The 27334-nt window shown below is 36.3% G+C and overlaps 1 protein-coding gene and 1 non-coding gene across 3 annotated transcripts in view; both read left to right on the forward strand.

Annotated features, from left to right (window-relative positions):
• LOC107036046 (hemicentin-1) overlaps window positions 1-27334 on the forward strand; it is a 276704-nt gene that overhangs the window by 16193 nt on the left and 233177 nt on the right. For both annotated transcript variants that reach the window (XM_015253766.1, XM_015253767.1), the window contains exon 3: window positions 11443-11578. In XM_015253766.1, coding sequence (XP_015109252.1) covers window positions 11443-11578 — 136 coding nt within the window. The remainder of the gene's footprint in view (window positions 1-11442; window positions 11579-27334) is intronic.
• Trnas-cga lies at window positions 6990-7063 on the forward strand. Its single transcript has one exon. It is a non-coding gene; the product is annotated as a tRNA-Ser (tRNA).

The raw sequence follows: 27334 nt of genomic DNA on the forward strand, positions 1-27334 counted from the left end.
GACGCGGTTCAGCTACTGCACCTGAGAGCGTACTAGTTTCAAAACGACGTGGAATTGAAAGGACAAAGGAAAAGGTAGAAAAGAGAAAAGTTTTACTTTGGCATGATGTACGATAACGGCTGGTGTAGTTTATCAAAGGCTCGCGGAGTGATGAATTAATGGAATTCCTCTGATTAAACTGGAACCAAATGTCCTCACAAGTTCATATTACTTATTACCACGTATATCCAGTTTCAATGTACTTGTGATCAATTTTCCACACATTGGAGGTGAAATGAGGACAGAAATTCTTTAATGATACAAAGAGAATTCTTTTGTGGTGAAAGAGGAATTATGTGACAACAGTTATTCCAAATGAAATTCTTTGACTATTAAGGGGAAATGGAAACCCTGTGTCTATATAAACTTTTAGAATTGTATTTTCTCCTGCAATGATTATTTTTTATTTATGAAACCACTTCATGGACTTAATATTAGGTGTACAAATAAGTTTGAGGACACTTCGATTCCGTGTCATGAAAGTAATTCAAAGTTACCGCTTACATATGATATGGTGGGGTTTGTTATGTAGTGTCAAAACATAAGGGCGTCATAAACATAACCTTAAATTCTGTGAATAAAACATACAGACCGATAAGCGATTTATTAGACACTGCAATCGCTATGAATTCCATCAAGGAAAAACTGTTAGGAAAGCATGTCAATCGATTTGTTTGGTTCTTGCGAAAAACATTGTATCTAAAAGTACATGTGAGTATTGGTATAAGCGATTTAAAGAAGGTGATTTCGATGTTAGTGACCGTGAACGTACCGGAGCCCCTGTAAGGGTGGATGACCAGGAACGGCAAGCGTTGTTGGATGAAAACTCTTGCCAGACGGAAAAACAACTTGCAAAACACCTTGGAGTAACTCAACAGACCGTTTCCTATCCCTTAAACGCAATGAGAAAGATTCGAAAAGGAACAAAGCGAGTGCCACACTTTTTGACTCAAGAAAATAAAGATAGCCGACTTGACATATGTCTGAATCTTTACAATAAGCAACATAGAAAGTCTTTTTTCTGGAAAATTGTGACCGGCGATGAAGAGTGGATTTATTTTGATAATCCAAAAAGCAAATATCATTGGATTAACCACGGCGAGCCGACGACATCGACACCGAAGCGCAATATTCACTGTAAGAAGATCATGCTGTGTATATGGTGGGATATGAACCGCGTACTGCATTATGAAATTTTGAAGTCCGGCGAGACAGTTACTGCCGATCGCTATTGTCAACAATTAATAAGATTGAACCAAGAAATTGAACAAAAACGTCCATTTACTGGCAAAGGAAAACGTCCAGTAAAATTGCTCCATGACAACGCCAGGCCTCATGTGGGTAAACCGGTCAAAGATACGTTAATGGCTCTTGGATGGGAAGTTGTGTCACACCCGGCATATTCACCAGACTTAGGTCCAACTGATTCTCACTTGTTTCGGAAGGTGCAAAACGAATTGACTGATGTGTGATTCAAAACATTTGAAAAAGTACAAAAATGGATCGATAATTTCCTCGCCTTGCAAGATGAAACTTTCTTTGCGGAAGGCATCCATGAATTACCTAACAGATGGCTGAAGGTCATTCAAAATGATGGAGATTATTTTGATGAATAAATGTAGCTTACTTTTTTTCGAAAATGAATTTTAAATTTTTTGCAAAGTGTCCTAAAACTTATATGTACACCTAATAATGCAATGATCCAGTCGATAAAATAATTTCATAGATATAAAGTAATAATTGTAAGAGAAAACAGAATTCTAAAAATTCATATAGACACAGGGGTTTCGTTTCCCCTTAAGGATATCCAAGTATCTTTTACAGTTTGGTGCAGACCATACTATAGATTCAATCATTTTCAAAACAACCAGTTTTGTTTAATTTGAGTTTTGAGACTTTCGCGGCCAATATCATTATTCATTATGATGGCTTCCGGATGCATGCTGCGTCTAGATTGAGCTTTTTGCCGACGTTTCGCAACCATTTCAGTCTGCATCATCAGGGCTAAGTTGCTCCGATACTGAAGCTCCCCGTTGTAAGGAAGTTCTTATATCCCCCCTGACCGCTGGAGGGGGTAGGTAGAGTGATGGCGGGTATCCCAGCCAATCAAGATGTTTTTAATTGATCAGCTGGTCCTAATCAGGGATAACCCAGGTAATAATTACATAGGCTGACGATGAGAACAAGCCTGTATGAGCCCAGGGTTGGCGAGGCTCAGTTATTCAGGCCTGGGATAGGCTTAGTTTCATCGTTCACTTGAGCTTCAAATGAGGATGATTAAAGGGGCCATTGGCGAGGCTCAATTCAGGCCTAGTCCAGGCTTTCAGTATTCAGGCTCAGTACGTCAAGGCTTATTCAGGGCTCAGCAAGGCCTCGAAAATTAAAGTTACTTTCGATTAATTTCCTCAATTTTTATATCAATACTCATTAGCTAATGGTGGTGAAAACATTATCATCATCTACAAACATAGCTATAATTTTCCGCCAAGTTATCTAAGCTACCCCCAGACCAGGTCTAGAGCAGCCCATTGTACATGAGGCTACATAATTATTATTATCCTTACCTATAATTAATTAATCAATCGATTCTGAACTCATAAATCCATCGGACCTATCATTTATTCAAGTTCAGGAAGTTTAATTAGGATATCAACAAAATAACACTAACACAGGTTGAATTTTTATACCCGAAAACATGTATCATCCTAAGAAGTCGCAGGTAGCCCAGTGGATAGCGCGCTTGTTTTTTTATTTTTTTATAAAGTTTATTTATTCATTGAACACAGTAATACATTTTTTAGGCATAAACAACTTCTGAAGAAAGAACCTTAAAATAAAATAAAAAAGTAGAGTAATAGTGAAGTATGCACGGCAATAATTGCCACCCTTAACTTCTTATATATTTCAAAATTATTTGTACGGAATGGAATGCTCTTGTTTTAGAATGAAGACATTATAACGGCCAGATCAGTCTTTGCCCTGGGGGCTGATATTAATAGTGGAAAATGGGCCTCTTTTGGCAATGAAAAAACCACTAAAACCGTAAAATGGAAACCTAAAACTAAATAAAACTAAATAATAACTATATACAATATATACAAAGTAGGTAACATGGATTAGGATCAAGGCAAGTTCATATAGTGCAAGTTCATCTAATCAAGTACATCTAGTGCAAGTTCATCTAGTGCTACGTTTAGTACGAGCTTGATCGTTGGGAAGATTCGCAAGGCGCCTGGTTAACTCGGGGATGTGTGTTGACCTCTCACTTAGCCACCAGTATTTTTCATGTAGTCTGTAATTATCTTCGAAGTTCCTTTGAGGGATGGCTGTCGAGTATACTGTATCAGGGTTAGGTGCCCAGACCGTCGGTAGTTTTTTGTTTGCCGCATGTCTGCCCCAGTGGTAGATGATCGGGATGTTTTTGTCATCTTGGATTATTCCCAGGTTGTCAAAGTGCATGAAGGACTGTGCATAAGTCCTGCACTATCTGATTATCTATTGATTTCATACTAGCATAGTGATCTCTTGTAAGGCGAAAGATGAAATTGTCCACTCGGGGCACGTCGGCAGCATCATACAGGGCCTTGTTGCTGATTCTTCTCATGTACTGGGAGCTGGCTGATCTATAGAGACCGATAGCGCGCTTGTCTACGGATCAGAAGGACCTCGGATCGAACCCCAGCAGAGGAGCAAATTTTTAAATGTTTGATTTCATTGTATTTCAATTTCCAGGTGCGCGGTAATAATCCAGGACGAATAATTAATAGAAACTCATAATGATAATAATTTTTTTCCCATCCATTGTTAATTGACAGACAATGACAATCACCAACAACACTTAGCAACAGTGATGTACGGTCCGACCGCACTCTCTTTCATAGGTTACTCTAAATTCATAAAAAGGGTTATGAAGCAATAAGAAATTGTTTATAGAAATATCTGTAAACAATACTCCAGTTTATTTAGCCGAAGCTCGATTGAGCCTTTAAAATGTGGTAATTCAAGGCTTGAATCAAGCCTTGGCACCGAGCCTCGTTCAAGCCTTGCGGACTAAGCCTGAAACGAGGTTATCATTTTAGGGCTGAAGGAGGATTGATCCAAGGCTGAGCCCCAGCCCTAATTGAGCATTTGCGAGCCTTGGTCCAGGGCTTGATGAGCCCTGTTTCTATCGTCAATTCTTACCTGGGATAACTTGGTAGTAATTGGCATTTTTCATTTTTGTCATAAAATCGGTGTAGACACGATAACGGCCGAAAAAATTGAGATAGCTGAGATTTGGTACTGGTCGGATTGAAATTTTTTTTTTCAAAATATTCGCCTCAATGTCCACTATCGAGATCATTCAAAATATGGATTTTTTCATCTCACCATTGATTTAACGTTCGACAATACACGTAGAAAGTGAAAATAGCATTCAAAATTTTGGGGAATAATAAATACGATTAAGTCACACTAGTGTATCAAATTTTAGGCTGATCGATTCAATATATTTTGGTATAGAGCAATTTATCTGAAAATCTCTTTCGTCAAAAAATCTATTAAAAAGTTGAATACCCTTCTGTAGACACCCTGTAGCATGCGATTACGGTTGTGTCTGTCACAAGGGCAGGTAAGTGCTACGGATCCATTCGGAAGCTTACTGCCAATAGAATTGGTAAAAATAAAAAAGGACTAATAACGAACAAGTAACACACCTTCTATCGGATAGACTCGAACCCCTGTTTGTTTTATTAAAAAATGACGAACTTAGCTGTGTAGGAATTGAATTTAAAAAACTAATTCGCAATTGTTATTTCACACATTTTTTCGAAAGTTAACAAAAACTAAACCTTCGTAGCTCAAAAATTGGAAGCCCTGGACTATTTTTAACATTTTAAGCGTCTGCGGGGCAAACGAACAATCAACAATTTTTTTGCATCAATTATTCGTTTTTAGATATATATAATCGATCTTCAATGTATGAAAAATCTCATTCCAATAGCCCGTGACTTATAAAACTCATAGTAGTCACCTCTTAAGTGAATAAATGACTGTCTCGGGTTTCTTAATCATTAAAATTTTCCTTTATACAAAACTCATTGTAATTTAAGAAATTTTCAGCTGCACGGAAGATGATTTTCCGAGTTCCGGTAATAATCACTTCCATCCAAATTGATTTTCCTACAATTATATCTCCCCATTGTTAATAAAACCGTTAAAAAATTGATTGACAAAGTTACGACTCTGTCACCACCGAATCCCCCGAGTTCTTCAATTAAACTTTTATTATGGTCCATTAATTTTTTCAATAGTCCGATAATTGGAATTTCCAAGCCTTCAAAAGATAAATTCCACAACGAAACTATCCAACACAATTTTCCCGGTAAAATTTTCTCACAATTCACAGAATAATATAACTCACTAAAAAATATCGATGTTAAAGTTACGAGAAGTTGCAACAACTTGGAAATTAATAATGGTAATAGGAAATTGGTGCAAATACAGTTCCCACTCTCTAGCTTGACTTTGTGGCGTACTTGCGATATATGGGTTAGCATCATCTGGTTGTATAAACACGCGCTATTAACCTCTATTTGTTAATAACATTGCTCTGTTGGTTCATATAGTCTCTAACCAGACCCAAAACCCTTCCGTGATAATTAATTATTCTCGAATGCATCCAATGTGATGCACCCAAATGTGTGATGAAGTCAAATTGTAATTTCAAATATTAATTTCGCACTCTCTGAAAGCCAATGATGAAAACTAGGGTAATTCAATTGCTAGATGAAGTCTTCATTTTTGTTGGGGCAATGTGAAATGCTTCACCCCGCCTTCTGATTGATCGTTACACGCTATTCTGTTACGAAACTTTCCTGAACGAGTCGATATATAAGAAGACGGAGAAGAAGGAGGAATACGTCGATGCCAATATAGCAGTGGGAGACAGCAGATTGGAGGGGGACTAATACATAAAGGGAGACACATTCGAATTCGAAAAGTAGTGTGCTATAAATTCAGGAAGAAAAATTGTCCTGCAAATGGGAGTACTACCGTAGATTCGCATGATTATAAATTATTCCGTAACTTTGACTTACGTAATTTACAATATCTTATCCCCAAACGATCGAATTGTGCTTTGAACTACTACCTGGAAACTTATTTTCATGGGAATGAATTAATTCTTTTCATGGTTTTTCTTTTATATGGGGTATGGAAAAAAAGTCTCAGAACACAATTGCAGATTTTGCGAAGCTTATGGTTCTACACGGAAATTTATTGAGAATAAGATGTTGGTTATTTAGAAGGAAAATCACTAGAATTCCAGTACAATTTATAGTTTCGTACTCAAAATTAAGGGTCACGAGGGTCATGGGGGTCAAAATAAGGTTTATGAGGGTCAGAATAAGGGTCATGAGGGCCACAAGAAGGTCATGAAGATCACGGAGAGAACCACACGGGTCAGAATAAGCGTCATGCGGGTCAGTTAAGGGTCACAAGGGTCCAAAAAAGGTCACAAGGGTCAGATTAAGGGTTATATGGAGCAGATTAAAGGTCACGAGGGTCAGCTTCAGGGCCCGAGTAAGGGGAGCACAACGGTCACATTAAGGGTCCAAATAAGGGACATGGTCAAAAACCCAGGGTCACAAACTAAGGGTCACGAGGTTTATAATTAGGGTCAGATTAAAGGTTACAAGGGTCACAAGGGTCGGATTAAAGATCACAAAAGTCAGATTAAGGATCACAAAGGTCAGATTAAGGGTCAAATAAGGGTCATGGAGGTCAGAAACTAAAGGTTACAAGAGTCAAAATAAGGGCCTCAATATCTCTCTATCCCTAGTGGAAAAACATAAGGCAGAGGTGTAACATGCCTGATCAGAATTTCGGATCGGACTTGATCAGTTTCTGATCGAGACCTGAACAGAATTTCCACTCGAGTATGAGTCAATTTGAGAGTGAAATTCGTAAGTGTCCTGGTAGCTCAGATGGTAAGAGCACCCGACGCGACATTGGGAGGTCCCGGGTTCGATTCCCGGCTAGGAAGTTACTAATTTTTTCTCTCAAAAAATTAAATTTAATTAATGCCTAATGATGGAAGGCGCAGAAACCCTAATGGAAAACATAAGGCAGAGGCGTAACATACCTGATCAGAATTTCGGATCGAACTTGATCAGTTTCTGATTGAGACCTGAACAGAATTTCCACTCGGGATACTGTAAAAATCCAAATCGACTTCACGTGATGAAAATTTGGTGCTCGAATTATGACTCCAAAATTAAGGGTCAGAAATGAAGGGTGAAAATAAGGGTTACGAGGGATATAATGAGGGTCAGAATGACGGGTACGAGGGTCATATTAAGAGTCAGCGTAAGGATCATGGAGGTCATATATGGGGATCATATAAGGGTCATATGGGGGTTGGCGAGCGGAGCGAGCAGGAGGCGTAGCCCCCTACTATCTCATAAAAATTCCCCAAATTTTTCGCAATTTGTTAATTTTTCGTTAATTAGAATATCATTCCTCCAAGAGATAATAGAATGTTTTTGGCTCGTTCGTAAAATAGAAATGATTACAGAGCTTGTTGGAATTCCTTGTTTACTCATCGCTTATCGCGTGTAAAAACTAGTGATTACACTGACGTGAAAACGGTTGAGCGCGTAATTTGCAGTAATAACAGTGATCACAAGCGCCATTCTTGTGCACGTGCATTGCAAGCACGAGTGAAACCAGTCCCCACTTCTTCAATTCAGTCTTCCATAGTCAAGTCCTCGAGATTCTTCCTTCCATTTCCCGTCTCTCTTTTCTCTCAATCCCGAAACCTCCCTTGGGAACGTTTCAAACACGCTTTCCAGGAACAATTCAATGAATCGACACTACTTCATGCCCACACACGATTCATGATTTTTTTCTCACTCTTCTGTTGCAGACGTCATTGTCTTTTATCATTGTTTTATACTCTTTCGATTCTCACACGATTATTGATATAGAGCCATTTTTCCCATAGCATAATAAAATTGTTCAATCATTGGGAAGTGTTATTCCCTCAAGTGGCCCATAATGGTTTTTCTAAATGGTCAATATATTCTCCAGTAACAATGTGAATTAAATAAAATGATTTTTATTTCCAGTCTATCTCATAACATTGAGTTTAGTCCACTAATTTTCGACTATTTCATTTTATGCGGTCGTTTGGTTCACATTGAGAGCAAAAAATTAGAAAAAATCAGACCATATTTATTTGAGAGAAGTACCTAGACTGAAACAATTCGATTATTACACGGAGAAAATTATTTGGTGAATTTTACCAATTTGTTGGTGAAATTTCACCAACTAGTTGGGGAAATTCACCAAATAATTTTCTCCATGATATGACTGCGTAAATATAAGATCATTTAAAAGAACGAAATAATACGCAAAAGCTTTGCTGATATTTCAATTTATGATAGTGCTCTGACATGAATAGAAAAAAAAATAGTAAAATAGGAACTTCAAAGAAAAGAGAATCCATTCGCAAGTAAATTGCTAATTTAGTAGCAACAGAAAAACTGTACTCATTTATAAAGAATGCAATTATCTACTTGTTTTAAAGATTGAAATTATTTTGGCGAGCATTTTAAATTCATTTTTCCTCGTTACACTCAACAACGGAACTGGAGTACGCTCATACTACTTTAAGAGGACCTCGTTTCCCACAGTTTCATTCTAAAAAAATACCATTCAAATTGATGAAAACAAAAATATTTATCCAATCGGAAGCACTCTCTCCACCACTATTTTTTCCCTTCCAGCACAATGCGGGATTTTCCCTCAAGTTTCTCATGATTTCGTATGCTAAACCTACTTTACCCGCTTTTATTGGCCGTAACACGCCAGTAGTAAGATATGTCACTGGCAAATCGATAGTTACCTGCATTTCAAAGTACCAATTGGTGAGAAAGATCCACAGTTAGTGTCCCTACACCATCCAAGTAAAATCGGGTTCTCTCGGCATCCTTAGAACTTCAGTTTCCCTACATTTTCTTCCATCAAGAAACTACTGGTAGAAGCTGTACGATAATGACGTTAGAGGCTTACATTTTGTGGCATCGTAACATCTTTTACTCTTTCTCTGGGGTTTTCTTTGCAAGCGTTTCGATCTACTTCAATAGGTAAACCCTCCCTAAGGCCAGGAACAACGTTTAGCGGACGCTCCCTGATTCCTCTCAACTAAATTGGATACTTTCGTTTCGCAAGGAGGACGGTTGAAAAAAAAGGAATGAAAAATGGAAGATTGCTTGAGAACCGCAAGTTCCCACTCTCGGAGTTACCTACGATTCCATTTCTTTTGAATTATGGCTAATCATTTCTTGGGATTTGAAGTATTGGGGCAACTCAACGTTCAATGAATTATCGTTCAAATGATTCTGTTTAAAGTTAATCTCAAAATTTTATAGCATCCAGATAGTTTTCAGATTAGCTTCCCCAGGTTTTCAGAATCTCTGTAATCGACAGTTGATGAAAAATTAATTCCAAAAATTTTTTTAATAAGAAATGTAGCCAGGGAGAAAATATTATTCAAACGCAAGAATTTTTTTTTTCAATTCTAAAAATCACAGCTTCTAACATACATTTTTCTAAAATCTGAAATTTGTTGATACTTGAAAAAAATTTGTGCAATGAATTATGAAAATTCCGATCCAAATCTGAGGTAAAAAATTTTCAAATTCTAAGAACAATAGTTCTCAACATACATCTGTCTGGAATCTGGAAAAATTTTTATAATTAAAAAAAAAGTTAAATCAAAGTGATTATCGAAATTTTGATGAATTCAAGATCATTTTTCAAGAGAAGATGAGCGAATGGTCAGAATTCGGTTAATCACAATGCATTTGATTTTATTTTATTCATTTTCGCTTCCGAATGGAAGTCTTGTATTTGACCGATTTTTCGAGTTTGTAATTTTGATTGCAAATGATCTAGAATGTTATGAAACGTGAAGAAATTATGTTTTTAGCGTCATGTTTAGATGTATGTAACAACTTGGGTTATTGGTGATTAATTATTAGAAAATTCAACATAAATACGGTGAAATGTGCAGATAAAACTCTGCAGATTTTGGTTTATTGTAACTATTATTGAGCTCAACTCTGGTGCGCTGTTTCAGCCCGGTCGGTCCCGTAGTTCCTGGGATATAACAACTTGTTTAAATTTCGTTTTTTCTCAATATCTCAAAAACTACTGCGCCGATTCCAAATTTTTTCTTTCAAAATACTCGTCTCGATGTCCCCTATGTAGGTCAATCAGAATATAAGACTCTTTAATACACAGTTTAGAGATATTGCTCTTTTTCTGTTTTCCATGAAGAATCTTTTACGCATGATAACTTGAGAAAAAAAGATGTGAAGATATGGAGATATATGAAAAAAGAAAAAAAGATATAAGATAGCAAGTTGAAATTCAGTATGATTATAGTTCTTATAATACTAAGGGTTGATATTCTGGATGGGTGCAATCGGCCAAATGGTTCCTGAGATATGCAATTTAATGTGCAAATATATTTTGTTAAATATCTTATGAACTACTTGACGGATTTTAATGTTGACAACAAAGATGCGGAAAAACAGTCCAAGTCAATTTTGACTTTGGACATTCTTTAATGGATATCTCGGAATTTCAGGCAAACAGCAAAATTTGTATTAAAACCTGTTTTGAAGAACGAACTGAGCTACAAAAAAAATCTCTCTTAGATTTGGAGATATTCCTCGACAACTTAGCTAATTGTTAAGTCGACTCAACCCGAGTCGAATATCTGGACCTTATTCCCCCCTATTACCTCCTCGAGTCGAATATCTGGACCTTATTCTCCCCTATTACCTCCTCGAGTCGTATATCTACCTTATTCGCCCCTATTACCTCCTTGAGATATTTTTTCCTTCTTTCTTCATCCTATACATCCTGAGAAACTCCTTATATGAACCTGCGTCATCCTAAATGCGCCAAAACCCTTCTCAACTGATACTTTTTCCCCCTTCTCCTCCTGTCGAATGAAAAGGAATCATAAATCCCCTGAATTAACCCTGATAGCCAGGATGATCTGTTTGCCGGTTCTTTCCAGGGGGGATGGAGTGGAAAACATTTTAGGCGGTGCAGGCGATAAATAGGTTTAACACACCTTCTGTTTTCCTCCTGAACCCTCGGAATTTGGAAATAACTCGCACGTTCAGGCGGAAACCAGGGGGGCTTTCTGAATGTAAATACACCCTAACTTCATCCTGGTCCTCCTACTCATGATGGGTGTTCAAGGGGGAATTCAGGTCCTAATATTCGACTCGGGAAGTCATTCTACCGCCACGTTACTTTACTGATTCGTGTGCTGGAATTTTTAGTTGTGAATCAATCCATTGATGGAGTCAATAATCATATGGACTTTTATTTGAGTTTCAGTACCCATTGACACGGTTCAAGGAGTAGCTGGACAACAGGTGTATCTCCCTTGTGACATACTCCATCCTCGTGACATCAATGATGCTGTATATATGGTACTGTGGTTCAAAGAGCCACACGGCGAGCCATTCTACAGGTATGTTGTTCGATATTTATGAAGCAATTCATATACCTTGGTTATACACTTCTTTAATCCACGGGTTGGTAGTGCTCACTGATGGCTTTGCCACTCTATTCTATGCATATGCATTAAGTTGTACGTTGAATACGGGCTTATCATATTTTTCCAACCTCGGAGAATACAGCCCCAGAAAAAGTTGAAATTGTATATGGTTTAATATAAATTGTATATGTTTGGTTTCGTCGTAGAACAGAATATCAAATCAAATATCAAATCGTTCATCGATTTAATAGTCGCAAAAGAAAATGCTATTATAAGACACAAATATTGATTTGAACTAAATCAGAATTGGATTGTATGAAATCGATTTTGTTATAGTATAGTATATTTTGTTTATTCTATCGAATTTAGAAAATTCATGTTTTTGCGACAAAATCGATTTCATATAATTTTGGTTTAGTTCAAATGCTTCGGATTTGGCGCAAATAATTTTTTTTTTTTCACAATTGCAATGGAAAAATAATCAGTTCAAATGATGAAGGATTGCGTTTGTCATAAACAAGAAACTGCTCACCGCGAAAGTTTCGCATCAATGAGTATCCAACAATATGTTCCTCATAGACCAAATGAATATTTTATTGCATCTATGAATTCTGCTTTCAATCGAACAGATATTCTTTTGCGTGATATCGTGACGCTGATAAATTGGATAATTACATGCTTTATTCGAACAAGATATCTGATAATACAGACATTGATTTGTATGTACTGAAAAGTAGATAGTAACAAAAAAACAGTTCAGATAACTGATCTCAGTATTTTTTTGTCGAAAACATTAAAATTAAATCGATATTTGGGTCTTACAATAGCATTTTCTTTTGCGACTATTCAATCGATGAACGATTTGGATCAATCATAGACTTTCTATTTCCTAGAATTTTTTTTTCTCAGTGTAGCTTTTACGATAGTAAACGAAATAGTATATTGTGCATCAAGGGCGGAAAGTCTTGACTTGCCGCCCGGGGTGCACATGCAATTTTTTAACATGCCTGCAAAGGAAAGGTCGTATTTTGCTCTTTGATGAGCGGGAGAAAAGTATGAACTTTCCGTGCAGGGGTGTGAGAAAGTGACTTTTTGTTGACGGGATTCACTTTTGTTTACAACAGCTGACTTTCCAGTTACAACTAGTGGCCCACGTATTTTTTAGGCTTCTCTCATTTTTGTTGTGGAATTAATTGAATTGGACGGGATTTTTTTGTATATATGGCGATCATCTGCGTGAGTGATTTTGCGTGTACATGTCAGGTGATCCCTAGAAGCCGGTCTCACGACAGATTCATGTTTTTATACATGAATTTTATGTATATCAAGAAATTAGTATAACAGAAAAATCATCCAATGTCGCCTACATGAACTCGAATTAATATGGTTCTTGCGACGTAGGAATTGGTCGCTGTTTCTAAGCTAGGTGGTACATTTAAATATATACACTGATAGAACGGATTAGTTATTGTTAACGAATGGATATTGTTAACGAATGGAGGTTAGGGTCTATTCGTTCTCACCAAATGTTCATTCGTTAATAGTTAACGAATGTATATTTAAGAAGCCTTGTTTGACTTGACTTTCGCCATTCAAGTGAACCATTCGTTAACTATTAACGAATATTCATTTGGTCATATTCAACTCTACCATTCGTTAATAGTTAACGAATGTCGTTTGGAATAATTGAATCATTCTATCAGTGTACCTTTTTCGGTAGGTACTCGCATAAATGTACGGCGTGGTTCCCAATAAATACCCAGTCTTGCCTTCTAAAGGCATAAACTCAATTAGAATTTTCCGAAAAGGAATAAAAACTTTTGAAATATATTGTTTACTGAGTAGAGAGATATTGATCAAACTCACCAGCTGTAGCGTAACCCAGAATTCACGAGGTAGAGGCTGCTGTAGTAAAATTGCATGACCCGACTGAGAGAGGGACCCCCCTGGAACTTGAAAGTTTGTGGCTACAATGAACCTATCGGCCGATTCTCGATACACTGTTAAAAAATTTTGTCTGAAATTTCGGTTACACTTTTTGGAAATTCTTATCGAATTTAATTACCACTGAAATTTCAAGTCATTGAAAATTCCAAATTGCGTGAAAAAATCCAACAGAATTGTAAATTTTCGGTTCCATTTTTTTCTGACAATAAATAGAAAACCAGAAAATTCCGTAAATATATTCTTGGATTTTCACTGAATTTCCAGTGAAACCTGAAAGTTCCTGATTTTTTTCCTCTAAATCCCATTCAGTGTTACTATTCTGAAAATTAGTAATCAACTACTAATTCATTTAATTTTTTTTGTAACAGTGTATACACAGAAAAAAAAAGTTCTGATTTTCTGAATCTATCGCCAATTATTGGTGGTACTGGATACTGACTAGAGTGGCCCTGATTATCAATGATTTTTATGCTTCGGATTTGCCCGAGTCGAATATTAGGACCTGAATTCCCCCTTGAACACCCATCATGAGTAGGAGGACCAGGATGAAGTTAGGGTGTATTTACATTCAGAAAGCCCCCCTGGTTTCCGCCTGAATGTGCGAATTATTTCCAAATTCCGAGGGTTCAGGAGGAAAACAGAAGGTGTGTTAAACCTATTTATCGTCTGCACCGCCTAAAATGTTTTCCACTCCATCCCCCCTGGAAAGAACCTGTAAACAGATCATCCTGGCTATCAGGGTTAATTCAGGGGATTTATGATTCCTTTTCATTCGACAGGAGGAGAAGGGGGAAAAAAGTATCAGTTGAGAAGGGTTTTTACGCCTTTAGGATGACGCAGGTTCATAGAAGGAGTTGTTCAGGATGTATAGGATGAAGAAAGAAGGAAAAAATATCTCAAGGAGGTAATAGGGGCGAATAAGGTAGATATACGACTCGAGGAGGTAATAGGGGAGAATAAGGTCCAGATATTCGACTCGGATGGTGATAGATTCTTCAGAATTAGAGATGACTCCCTGAAAATCAGTGACTTTATTCTAAAAATTAGACAAGGATCCCTAAAATTCGGGGACATTACTCAGAAAATAAGTGACAATGTCCCTGAACATAAACACTTTCTTTCCTCTGAGTATGATGGAACACACACCAAATTAGAATCATGTATAGTACTATTATTTATTTTTTCGTGTATGGTATTTTTATTTATTTTTTCATATATAGTATTATTACTTATTTTTGGAGTTTCTACCGTAAAAATGCTACATAGACTACGATTTTTGTGTTCGTCTAGACGCTTAAGAATATTGGGTCTCTTTCGCTTTTTCATAGATCATCAGAAAATTATTTTTGTGATACCTGCCTGGAGAGTTCACTTTTCAAAACAGTTTAGTGTGCGTAAAATGCTTGTTTTCGTTACTCTCGTAATTCTCGAAATTCACTTTTCCGGACGACCTTGCACTTTACACACTTCATGCATAAACACAACCACTTTACCCCCACTAGGTATCGCCCTGAACAGTGAACGTGGCAGGTATCACATCAATAGTATGTGTTACACGTGCAAGTGAAAAACTTCAACGTTAGGTATTAGTAACACAATATACTATTGTTTCGATTTTCTTTTGTTGCTTGGTTTCTCGTAACGCAAAACCAATCCAATCAAAACCATTCGATTTTTTCAATCCGAAAAAATATGTATACAAACATCTAAACTACTCAAAACTGCTGTTTTTCAGGCGTTATCCAAAAACGAGCGAGAAAGAGAAAATCTAACAAAGAAGTATTTTCTTATAATCTATTGAAAATTGAAAAAAAACGGACACCTCATTTTATTCTTTGAAGTCTAAGCAATATCTTAGGAAAAAGTGCTAAGTCGAATGAAAATTGCTGTCCATAAATTTCTTGTAACGTGAAAACCTGGAAAATGAGATTTTTTCATTAAAGACAGGGTCAAATCGATTGAACTCTATATGATTCCTATTTTACCAGAAATCCCATCATATATAGACGATGGGGTAAATATCATGAATCATTCCGTGAGATGTATTTACAGAGATTGAGAATATTGAGTGAAGCTATCGTGTTCCCTCACAGCATATCAATCAGAAGTTACCCATTGAAATGTATACCCGTCTGTAATCGATGTGTGGTCACACTCTAAGGATCGTAAACGATAGTGATTGACCCTCTTACTGTCAAACACAGCGATTGACAAGGATGCGCTTGGGGAAGGAGGGGTAAATACAGCATCGATGATTGAACATGAGTGTGTACATAGCTATTTACACGTCACATATCGATCTAAATACGATTGAGTACTAATAACCAAGAAGACTATCTCTAGATATGGCAGAAATGACTTAACAAGGTTTCATTCCAGTTGAACACCAGCGAAATTATTTGAAAAATATATGTTATTGATAATATTTGATTATTACCTATTATAATCGGCAAATTGAGAATTTTGATATTTATCATTTTGATCATTCAACTAAAAAATAATAATGAATTGAGCTGATGAATTCGACGTACTTTGAACAGGACTGAATCATTTCGGGAATTGACTTATGTCAGGCCGTTATTGGAGGCTTTGATGAAGTTTCAATGAAAAATGTACAATCCGTGTAGCGGCTTGATACCACGTCGGGTGCAGCTGAAGGGAGATCGCGGTGAAATTTGAAAGTTGCCGAAGTTCGTCTCTATCATACAGATGACTTTGGTACTTATTTTTTATATTCAATAAATGAGAAAAAATCAAGTTTCAATTTTTTCATTACACTGTCCGTAAAACGGACAAAATTGTGAAGAAAAATTATATTCGTCACTCGGCCGAAAATAACTTTTCTGACCCGTGTGATTGCATTCCTCAGCTTTGCCTTGGCCTGCAACCCTCACAATATTTTTGTGCGAAATTTATATATTTATTCAAATAATAAAGCTTCAATTACATGGAATCAATAGTGCATTCATTAGAAGTAGATAATCAATTAGAAATGAATGAACAATTTATTTGATTCAAACAGAGATTCATTACACATCAATAAATTCTTTTTCTTCGCCATCCCATCAATAATTTCATATTTCTAACTAACAAAGTTTTTACTTGTATAAAAAAGCAGTTTTTTATCTTCATAAAACTATTCATTTGATATGAATAAAAATGCAACTGCAAATTTAATTTAGGTTTTAATGGGCTTTATTAAGAGCTTTCTGCATAAATTCATTATTTCATTCATAAACATAATTTCTCTTTTAGATGGTTCTTACAACAAGAAAATTCTCATTCTTAAATTAATGATATTTCTGTATCCAACAATGGTTCACTCCTGTTTCATTCCTGGATGGTACTCAATTATTTTGAATTAGTATATTATGTCATGAGGGTGATAAGCGGTGGTTTGTGAGGAGTGTGAAGTTTACAGCACGAGGCGTGGTAAGTCGGAGACGAGGGATGCGTTGATACGTTTTTCCATCAGAAAATTCTGAAACTTGTGATATCCTCGATCATAAATTAGTTTTGATGCTGGTTGTATGAGGATAGATTGAGCCTTCCTAGCATGATCGAGAACGTCTTGGGAAATGTTCCATTCGTTAGCACCAGAGTCATTGAGAGAGTTTGTATTCACTGACATGCTGGATGTTGAGCTCTTAATGCCCGTATCACTAAACATGTCATGAGACCGTACTTCCTGATCGCTTTCATCACTATCTGGGACAATAAAATTCTCCATTTTCTTTTATTTTTCCCCGAATTTCACCACAATTTTCTCCTGAACAGTCATCCGATTACAACAACGCACAACAACAATATGGCAACTGCCACTTTTATTACCGGTGGGTTAGGTTACAGAGAAGGCCGCTAAGGGCGCTGTAAATCTTACTAGACTATACATTTTCTCGAACGCGGAGCGCATACCCAAGTGACGATTCGATCAGCTCTCTTCACGTCGCGCTTTATCGGTCCTTGGAGTGGTATGTCAGACTTACCATACCTGGTCCTCCAATTACCATCCTTGGACCACCGATTATAGAACTGCAGTGTTAAACGCAATTTACCCCCTCCCGACGGAGCCCTAGTAACCACCGTTAAACGGGCCTCAGTGATGAAAAATTTCATTATATGTTATGGGATATTTTACGTAACATAGGGAGCTCTACTATGTAACATAGTAAGGTTTACTATATTAATATAGTAATCTTTGTTATGTGAACATAGTATAGCTTACTATGCTCACATAGTAAGGCTTACTATGCTAACATAGTAACGTTTACTATGTCCATAGTACCTATTACCATTGAGGAGTTTACTATGCCCCATAGTGACCATTACGATGTTCCGTGGTAGCCATTACCATGTCCATAGTAATACTTATAAAACTTTGGTAATGTTTACTATGTGCGGATTCGGACACGGTACTCTTTACTATTTTAGTTTCTCTGTGTACGGCAACACTGCACATGTATTCTATACAACCTCGTAGATTAGGATATCAGGAACGCGCGGATTGAAGCCACCCAATATAGCGGTCGTACCAATCAAAAAACTTTTAATTTAATTGTTTGCGATTCTCTGGCCGGAAACTCATATTTTTTAGTCGTAATGAAGAAAAGAATGGAAGAGAAAACAGTGCCCTGCGTAGTTCAGTGAATGTATAACGCCAAAAGGCATTTTAAAATATCAGGAAACCCACGTCCGTGGCCGAGTGGGCTACACTCAGATCTAGTATGCGAGAGGTTGGGAGTTCGATCCCAAGTGGAAACGAATTTTGCAACCTGAGGCTCCAGCGAGCGGAAGGTTGGTAATAAAGTAACCGCCTGTACCGTCATGGATTACCTGGTGTTTCCTAAGCTAGTCCTATGGATAAAGTTCGAATGAGACCCGAAAGGGGACTCGAAGGCCGTAATAAAAGATATAAATATCAAAAAGACTACATAGAGATGACAAGTATTAGGTTGAGTTTATTGGAGTGAAGTGTGAAATGATGAGTGTTTCGGTCGAGTGACAGTTTAGAAAAATAGGAGTGTTGATGCTAGACGGAGTTTGTGTATTGCGTATGGTTTGGGTGACGGAATGTAACGAAGAAAGAAATTAGAGTACGCTCCGAGTAGAAATTTCGTCGGTTTATCATCGGTTACCGATGAGGTGCAACCGACATGGTTACCAGTTCCACATAGGTTTCGACCTACAAGGAACTCATGAAAACGTCACCCAGTTACCTCACAAGTTACACTCTAAAAAAAAGTTACTACTCACCAGTACTGAATTCTACTTGGGAGAAGTTTTCTTGTGAAAAGTTGGGAAACTACTTGTCCCAAGTACTTTTCATGTCCTTGGGTGAAGTACAATATTTGCTAAGCAAGTAGGAAAAGTACTAGGAGGAAGTACTTTTATTACTTCCTGTCAGCATTTTTCTTACTTCTCACAAGTACTTTTAATGCTTGGAGCAAGTAATTTTTCTACTTCTCGCGAGTACTTTTATGACTTGATTCCAGTACTTTTGGTTGGTTATTTTGTTGGGGAATTTCATATCATTAATTATCATTCTCATTATCGTTCTCATTATCATTATCATTATCATTCTCAGATGACAATGACCAAATTTCATCGAGGGGAGGTTACGATGAGTTTAAAAATCGCGAGATATTGCAGTAAGATTTATCACACATTGATGATTGATTATTTATATATGTTGAAAGACGAAGAATAAGTGGGAAAAAAAACGATTATTTATTGTTTATTTGCCCCCAAGACCTTGAAAATGAAGAAAAATAGCACAGTGTACTCAATTTTTGAGCTACAGGGGTTTCCTTTTGTAAATTTTTCAAAAGATGTCTAGAATAACGGTTACGAGCTACTTTTTTTCAAAATTCGACTTCTAAATAGGCAATTTCATTCTTTGTCGCATAATGAAATTGCAATTTTCACACAAGATAGCTCAAAAGATTAATACTTCAATTTTTTTGTTCAATATAAAATATAACAATTATTTTGAGAATCATTTTGCTGGCTATTTCGCATGAATATTACCTTTTTTGTTATTAAAAAAAAGGACTATTTGGAAATTAAATTTGGAAAACTTAATTGGTAATTGTTATTATACACATTTTTTGAAAAATTTTGAAAAAAAAATCTCTGTAGCTCGAGAATTTATTACACTGGACTGTAGTCCAGTACATTTCAATTTTCAACCATTTGAGGGGCAAACGAACAATAAACAATAATTTTATTTGCATCAATAGTTCGTTTTTCAACGATCTCCATTGTATGATGAATCTTATTGTAATATTCCGCGAAAATCCATTGGTACTGGATTTGAGTACTATTACTACTTGTCTCAAGTATTTTTTCTACTTTTGAGAAGTACAGCCCGGTACTCAGTACAAGTACTTTCAGTAATGATGATGAGTACAGTTGGTACTTGTCACCAGTGCTAATTGTACTTGGAGCATAAAACTTGTAGTCAGTCGATTTTCGACTTGGACCAAGTAAAACAATTAGCTTTTCTCCAGAAACGCCTCGGTACTGAATACAAGTAGTTTTCCTACTTATCAGAAGTAATCTTTTTTTAGAGTGCACAAATAGGTTGTAACCCATCAAAAACTCATGTGATTATTTATTAATGTCATTATTGTTAATAATTTGTCCATGATGAATAACTGATTAATTGCCTTGGGAAAACATGCTCAATGATAAGAGTCGATTTATACACACAGGGAAAAAATCACATTATCGGTGAGTGGGGTCACCCATGGTCACCCATTCAACTCCGAACCTTACTCGATGTTACTTGACTTTGGTGATCGTCTGTTGTGTTGAAGTCCAAGTCCGCTATCCCGTGATTCTTGGGAATATAACATTTAGATATTCTAGATAAGGCCTTTGGTATACCTATGCTTCAATGAAGTAAGTGAAGACAATTTCCACCTTTCTTCTTAAAAAGATTTAATTGTCTACTCTCGGAAAGTCCGACTTCTGAATTGATTCAGCTACTCTCTTTAATGTAAGTAGAACTAGATCAGGCCTCGAAAACTACTTGAATTATGAGAATGAAAAAAATTATTTGCGTTCTCAATGAAAAATAGTTTAAGGAATTTTCGATGAAATCAGTCACTATACCACATGTTCACCGCAATACATCATCCCGTACCCGAAAATTTTCCGACCCTCAATTCACATAAATTCACTGTTCCGTTATTCGTTGCACTGGCAGACTCTTATAATCATCCACCGATTTCCCCAAAAGCAGTACCATCGAGTGCTGACTCGAGCGGCAGCTTTAAATCGCTGACGCTGTGAACGGAAACTGGTGCTACTTGTGCTGCGCGTTTCGTATCCCACAGTACCCACCGCTATTATCCACTACCACCCTCATACCCACCCCCCATCCTGCCTGTCTTTCCACCCGTCTGCTTCGCTTGGTCGTTGACTTCAACTGCATACATCTTTGGTTAACGCTTGAGGAAAATCTTTCAGCTCATGTTAACACAATTGTTGCAGGGCTATTGTACTATTCGGCCCCTTTCCTCTTATTTTAACATAAAATTGAGTAAAATATCTTATCATCATTTTACAATCATAGGAGAGAACCGGATAACATGGAATAACGGGTCGAATTGACACTGCAATAAAATGGAATAATATGAAGTTTGGTCGTCACCATACAGCTATTTGTTTCTTCCACTACTCGCTGGTTTGCTTAGGGTAAATACGAGTCAGATGGACGCTCGAAGGCGATGGACATTGGTGATAATTTCAGAATTGACTTTTAAAAGTATAACTACTAAATCAAGTCGAGAACTATTTAAACCATTCCTTTTTTTGGTAAAAGACATTCTATTCCGTTGCAAAATTAAAAATTTATTAGTTCTATCAAAAATTCATTGATTATGCAAAATTACTATTTAAATTATTAAATTTATAACGATTTCGTAGGTTTACTACCAGAAGCGCCGATTTCGCAGCAGATTATAACATTTGAATATTTTTCAAGTTTTTAAATGCATCATTGGTTATGTATGCTATCCAAAAATATCTTTTATAGAGGGAAGTTTATCAAAAAATATTTTGTCCCTAAGTGACAAGATTGCTGTCATATCATTATCATTATTTCATTTGAGAATTCATTTTTCGTCTCTGACTGTTGAATAGCCAAAACGACAAACTACTATCTCTTATTTCATATGAAAGGAGCATTTGCCAAGAGCAAAATACGTGTGACAGCAATTCATAATGAAGAAGTGCTAGAAATTACATTTCTGAAACGACTGTGTTTTTGCAATAAAAAAGAATCTGTGGATGGCTGTTCTATGATACAACCGTAATTTTACGTCGATACGTCTATGGTCTTCTCTTTCCTTCACTGAACATCATAGTTTTTCATTGTATATATTTATTATATTATATCATCATGATAAGACGTTTTTTATGATCACGATACGATTGAAGTTTTGTGTACAACCAAAATCCCGAAACGTTCAACATATTTTATCCACAATGAAATCACATACAAACACCCTTGTGAATTTTAACGTGGATCCACGAATTTGGTCTATTTCATGCAATAATAAGCAAATGTCGGTATTTTGCCGACCAGCACTAAGGATCTCTTTGAATTGTAAGTTATTTCTTTAAAAAACTGGAGAAATTTCTAGAAAAATCTAGAATCTGCCAGAAAAAGCTATAATTTTTTAGAAAAATCTAGAATTTTCTAAAATTCCGAAAGATGCCCCCATAATGGTAACATAGACGTATCCACGTCAAAATGTTCAATCTCGAAGCACATTTCGCATATTTGGCTCAAAAATCCTTTCTGACAATTTTTAACGAACGATTTATTTGGCAAGTCAGACTTGTTCGGGAGCTCTGTTATTTTTGTCTCATTGTAGGAAATCTCATGAGCCATCGCAATCAATCCAGTTGTTCCGAACTCTTCAATCTATCTCGACCGACATGTGCTAACGTACTGACAATGCATCGCCATGCTGATCATGTATTAAAAATCCTCAATAGTCTGCAACAACCCTACGAATTATCGTGCCATTGTCAGCGCCATTTACGTCCGTAACGACAATACTACGTATAGCATATTGGTGAACGAATGTATGTACTGTACGAAAACACGTTACATGAACGAAACGAGCGCCCATAACACGTAACCATTGGATGTGCTTCAAACGCTCTTCTGGTCAACTGTTCCACTGGCAGTTATTGTTACTTGCCTATTGTTAAGCCCGGCCTCATAGCCATGCCGGAATACTATCATATCATCCATTGATATCTCAATCATGATGGGTCATTATTGAAGTTAATTAGAGTTCGTTATCATGTGCTCGTTTCAAGTCTGATCAAAAGACTAATTAATTAACGCGTCCGTCACTCCGTTTTATGATGATTGACATCATGGGTGATTGATAGACGGATATTCGAAAACTTTGTTGGGTCGCGTAGTGGTGAAGAGGTACACGTTCGAGAAAATTACACTGATTATTTTGAATATACGCTGAGAAAAAAAAAGCCATGGTCATTGGATTTTTTGAAGAAACATCCCTATACTGTTGGAAAAAAAATGAAACTTCATGGATAGTTGACTACCAATTTTCAGGACAGTGACACTGATTGCGACTTAAGAGAAGAAAATCATGAAATTCCAGGTTTCACTGAAAATTCAGTGAAATTCCAGAATTTTAGAGGACATAAAGACGAGATTTCCTTAATTTATTTGAATTTCCAATCTAATATGAATATTTAGTGTAAAATGCATTGAATTTTCAGTGAAACCAGAAATTTTATGATTCTTTTCCCCCTAAATCGCATTCAGTATCACTCTCCTGAAAATTCACGAATATATTTACTAGAATTTTCTGGTTTTCTATTCATTGTCAGGGAAAAATACAACGGCAATTTACAGTGCTGTTCGATTTTTTAACGAAATTCAAAATTTTTAATGACAAGATTTCCTGAAATTTCAGTGGAATTGGAATACGATGAAAATTTCCGGAATTACGGAAAATTCAGACAAAAATTTTTAACAGTGTAAAATTTAGTATGAAGAACGTACTTATCTCAAGTGAGAAAAGTTTTTAAATCAAGAACCGTTGAGTTCTTGAATCAACTCTTGCGTTCTTTAACTGTGATGAACCTTTACATAAAATTTTTCATTTCCGTTTTTATTTATTTTATTTCGTTCAAAATGTTATTTCCTATGGTGAATTTTCTGTGGATTAACAGTTGTCAAAATGCCCTCGTTGTTTACTTCATCGAGACGGTGGAATGGTCCAGGTTTAGATTTTAAGATGGTCACCGGAATAAAATGAGATTTACACAGTTCTTCCAATTGATAAACAAAAAAGTTAATATTGATCCAAAATTAAACCAAACTTCTTCATATTTTAACTGAATTCTCCTTATCAAATATCTTGAATTGTTCTTCAATAAATAATTCTGATTTCTTGTAATTCTCATCCGGAATTTCCTTAAACAACTGATTTTTTTCTCTCAATAAATGTTTCTGACAATTATTTTTTTAGATATCAATTTTGTCGATATCATCGGGACGAGAATTGCCTTCAATATTTCTGTTTTCTGGTTATTCTGATCGTCTTCGTTTTCTTACAATTTTTCGCGATTTCAACCAGGCTTCTTAAATCACGATAAATTACTTCTCTGTAATTTTGCGCTACTGATCTCCATCGAGATATTTGTATATTTCAATTTCTTTTATCATAAGTCCGGCAATTTTCACCGTCTGAATCCGATAACATTATTTCTCCTACTCTGTATTCATTTTTACGTATTGCAGATTTTTATTCTCATCAAATGACATTTTTATTTATTCGTCAAAGTGAGAGACGATAGACCAGACAGTAATTTCAATGACTATGATCCGAAAATTAGCACTCCCACGTGATTCATGAAGAAATTAATTTCTCTAATTCAATGAATATAAGGAGTCAGCTGTGCTGTTTCTCTCTCAGAGTTTTCCGGCCACGATCCTTCTTTTGTGGCGAGGACTACATATGATCGCGGTAATGTATAACCACTGTACGATTTTTTGTCGTTTCCGTCCTGTCAAGTTGACCCCTCAGCGACATTTAATACTTTATAGCGAATGTTAACGCGTGAACGAAGGGCGCGACCATGCGTAGCCTGACGGCAGTAAAGTAACTTCAAATTTAAAATTATTGATTCCCGGTGCGGCTGACCAACCAATCCATTTCTACTGTCGTTAAACGCGAGCTCGCTTCGCTCAGCGTGAATTTCTTCTTTCTTAAATTTCGTCAAAATAAGGGTCACGAGGGATCTAATGGGGGTAACGCGGGTCGGATTAGGAGTCACAAGGGTCAAAATGAGAATCATGGGGATGACATGGTGATGATATGTGGGTCATATGGCGGTTGGCAAAATAATGATGTTTTTAAAACCCTCGAAATCGTCTACGCGAAATGACTATTGATGAATTTGGCTAAGCACCTTCCTGACTGAGATAATTCGAAAATCTTTTTTGAACTGGCCTTCTTCTACCACTTCACCACTACATTTCACAATGGAAATATCTCCCCCGGATGGAGAAACTTTCCCTCGCCTCTCTTCATTCCAATGTAAGCAAAAACGAGGGGTGACCCCACGAATAATTCAAGCCACTTCTGTCTACGGTCTATTCATCCAGTCTCTCTTATCAAGTAGAGCAAATATACTTGAGCAGCATCATGATTGTTTGTCGAATTGATTCAATATTGCCCCCCGATAATAATGCTCCAGTATTACCATGCAATTCCTTACATCATCAAACTTCAACATTTCAATTTCCCTTGATCGTCATTCGTGTTTATTCACTTTACCTGCCTCTCTATTCTTGCTTATTTACTTCTGTTCTATTTTATTTTTTTTTCATCTTTTTATGGCATGCTTCTCTGCGAAATAAAGTTGAGGTAATGGTGAATTTCATCTACCGACTTTTTTCATTAAAATGCGGAAATAAAAAAGTTTCATTGTTGAAACCGAGAGAAAGCTCACGTCAAGATTCGGTAAACTTCATCCTGAGCGCTGTTTATAACAAAAGTGCAGAACGAAACTTATCAGGTGAAGGAGAAATAAACAGACGAAAAATTGTGGATATTAATGAACAGAGGGACTAAAGGATATGATCTTATAGTATTTCCTTCTTCCTAGTTTAGGAAAAAATTGAATTCTACCCCTCAAATTTGTTTCAGATAAACAAATGCCCGGAATTTTGATACAAAATCGCACAAGTTCTTGTCCGAAACAAATTTGGTTAGGAGAAAATTCAAATTTTATGGGCAGTTTTGTGATGACACTACCATTTATATCTTCGCGCCATTAGTAATTCTCAGAAATACATAATAAAGGCTACACTGCAAAAAATTTTCATGGGAATTTTCCGTGCCAAATACCGGAAATTTTTATCGTGTTCAAGTTCCACTGAAATTTCAAGAAATCTTATCATTGAAAAATCAAATATTCCATTGATTTTCATATTCAAATGATCAAAAAATCAATAAAATACTTGATTTTTCAATCCAATTATTTTGTGAAAATTCGGAAAAATCAGAAAAATTCAGGGAAAAATTGAAAATTTATTTCATTTTGTTTCTGAATGTTCATGTTTCACTGCGAATTCACTCAAGTTGTGAAATTTCCATGGCGCTGCCACTGAAAACTCATATATTTCCGTGAATTCGACTTAAAGCTTGAAATTTCTTAACTATTTTTTCTCTAAATCCGATTCAATGCCACTCTCATGAGATTTACTATGATATCTTCTATGAAATTTCACAAAATTTCTAATAGTATAAAAAGAGGCAGTGTAGTGTCTCTCAAATCTTATATTTTCTTGATTTATATTCTCGTCATAAAAATTGAAGTGGACGAAAATAGTTTGATAGTAATGTTCACGAGAGGGGCTGCAGATTCGATTTATGGGGGGGGGGGATTATGAAATTTCAATTTTCAATGAAAATTCAATGGAATTCTAAATTCCAAACAGCAATCATGCAACTTGAATAAATTTTTAATCAAAACAGGAATATTCAGTAGTAATACCCTAAGATCTTCAAAATTATCGGGTATTTCTCGATATCGTCGTTGTAAACAAATGGGGGTGTCAAGTTTTGCATGCTAAAAAAGCCTGAGCGATTGCGCGAGGGATTTTCCTGCAAAACTTGGCACGATGGTTTGTTTGCAGCGGAGCTTGAGGGACATACCCGATTAATTTTTAATCTCGAGGGGTATTTGTCGGATTATTTTTCCCAATCGGATTTTGGCCCAGCAGAGTGCAGTGGACAATATCAGGAGGTGAATTGGGGGAACATTTGAACAAATTATGTTAATAGAAGAACCCGATTTCCTTAGACTATCAAATATAAGATTCTTTCTGAAATGGGCGGAAAAAATGAAGAGCCATTGCGAAATATTCAGGTAAAAAAAATGAAGAATTACTGCGAAATATTCAAAAGCTAGGAGGAAATATCCCGAATAAAACTGTGTTGTAGCCTCAAATACTGCGCTCTGAATAGTCGAACTCCGATTGGGAAAGATAATCAACACTAAATTACACTAAATATATTCGCAAATTTTTTATTAATAGGAAATTCAAGGACTAGAAGGAAGGGGGTTCATGTCATCTTCTGCCATATTTTGAAATCCTTTCTAAAAAAAAGGCGTGGGCAATATCTTGAATAGAAAATGAGAACTTGAACATGGCGGATATCTCGAATTAATGGAGAAAGTAAGGCAGTTGTCATGAGTACAATCGTCTTGCGTCGA

This window comes from Diachasma alloeum, unplaced genomic scaffold, assembly GCF_001412515.2.
Source record: "Diachasma alloeum isolate Michigan unplaced genomic scaffold, Dall2.0 Dall_scaffold_00203, whole genome shotgun sequence".
In the NCBI taxonomy this organism is placed as follows: Eukaryota; Metazoa; Arthropoda; class Insecta; order Hymenoptera; family Braconidae; genus Diachasma; species Diachasma alloeum.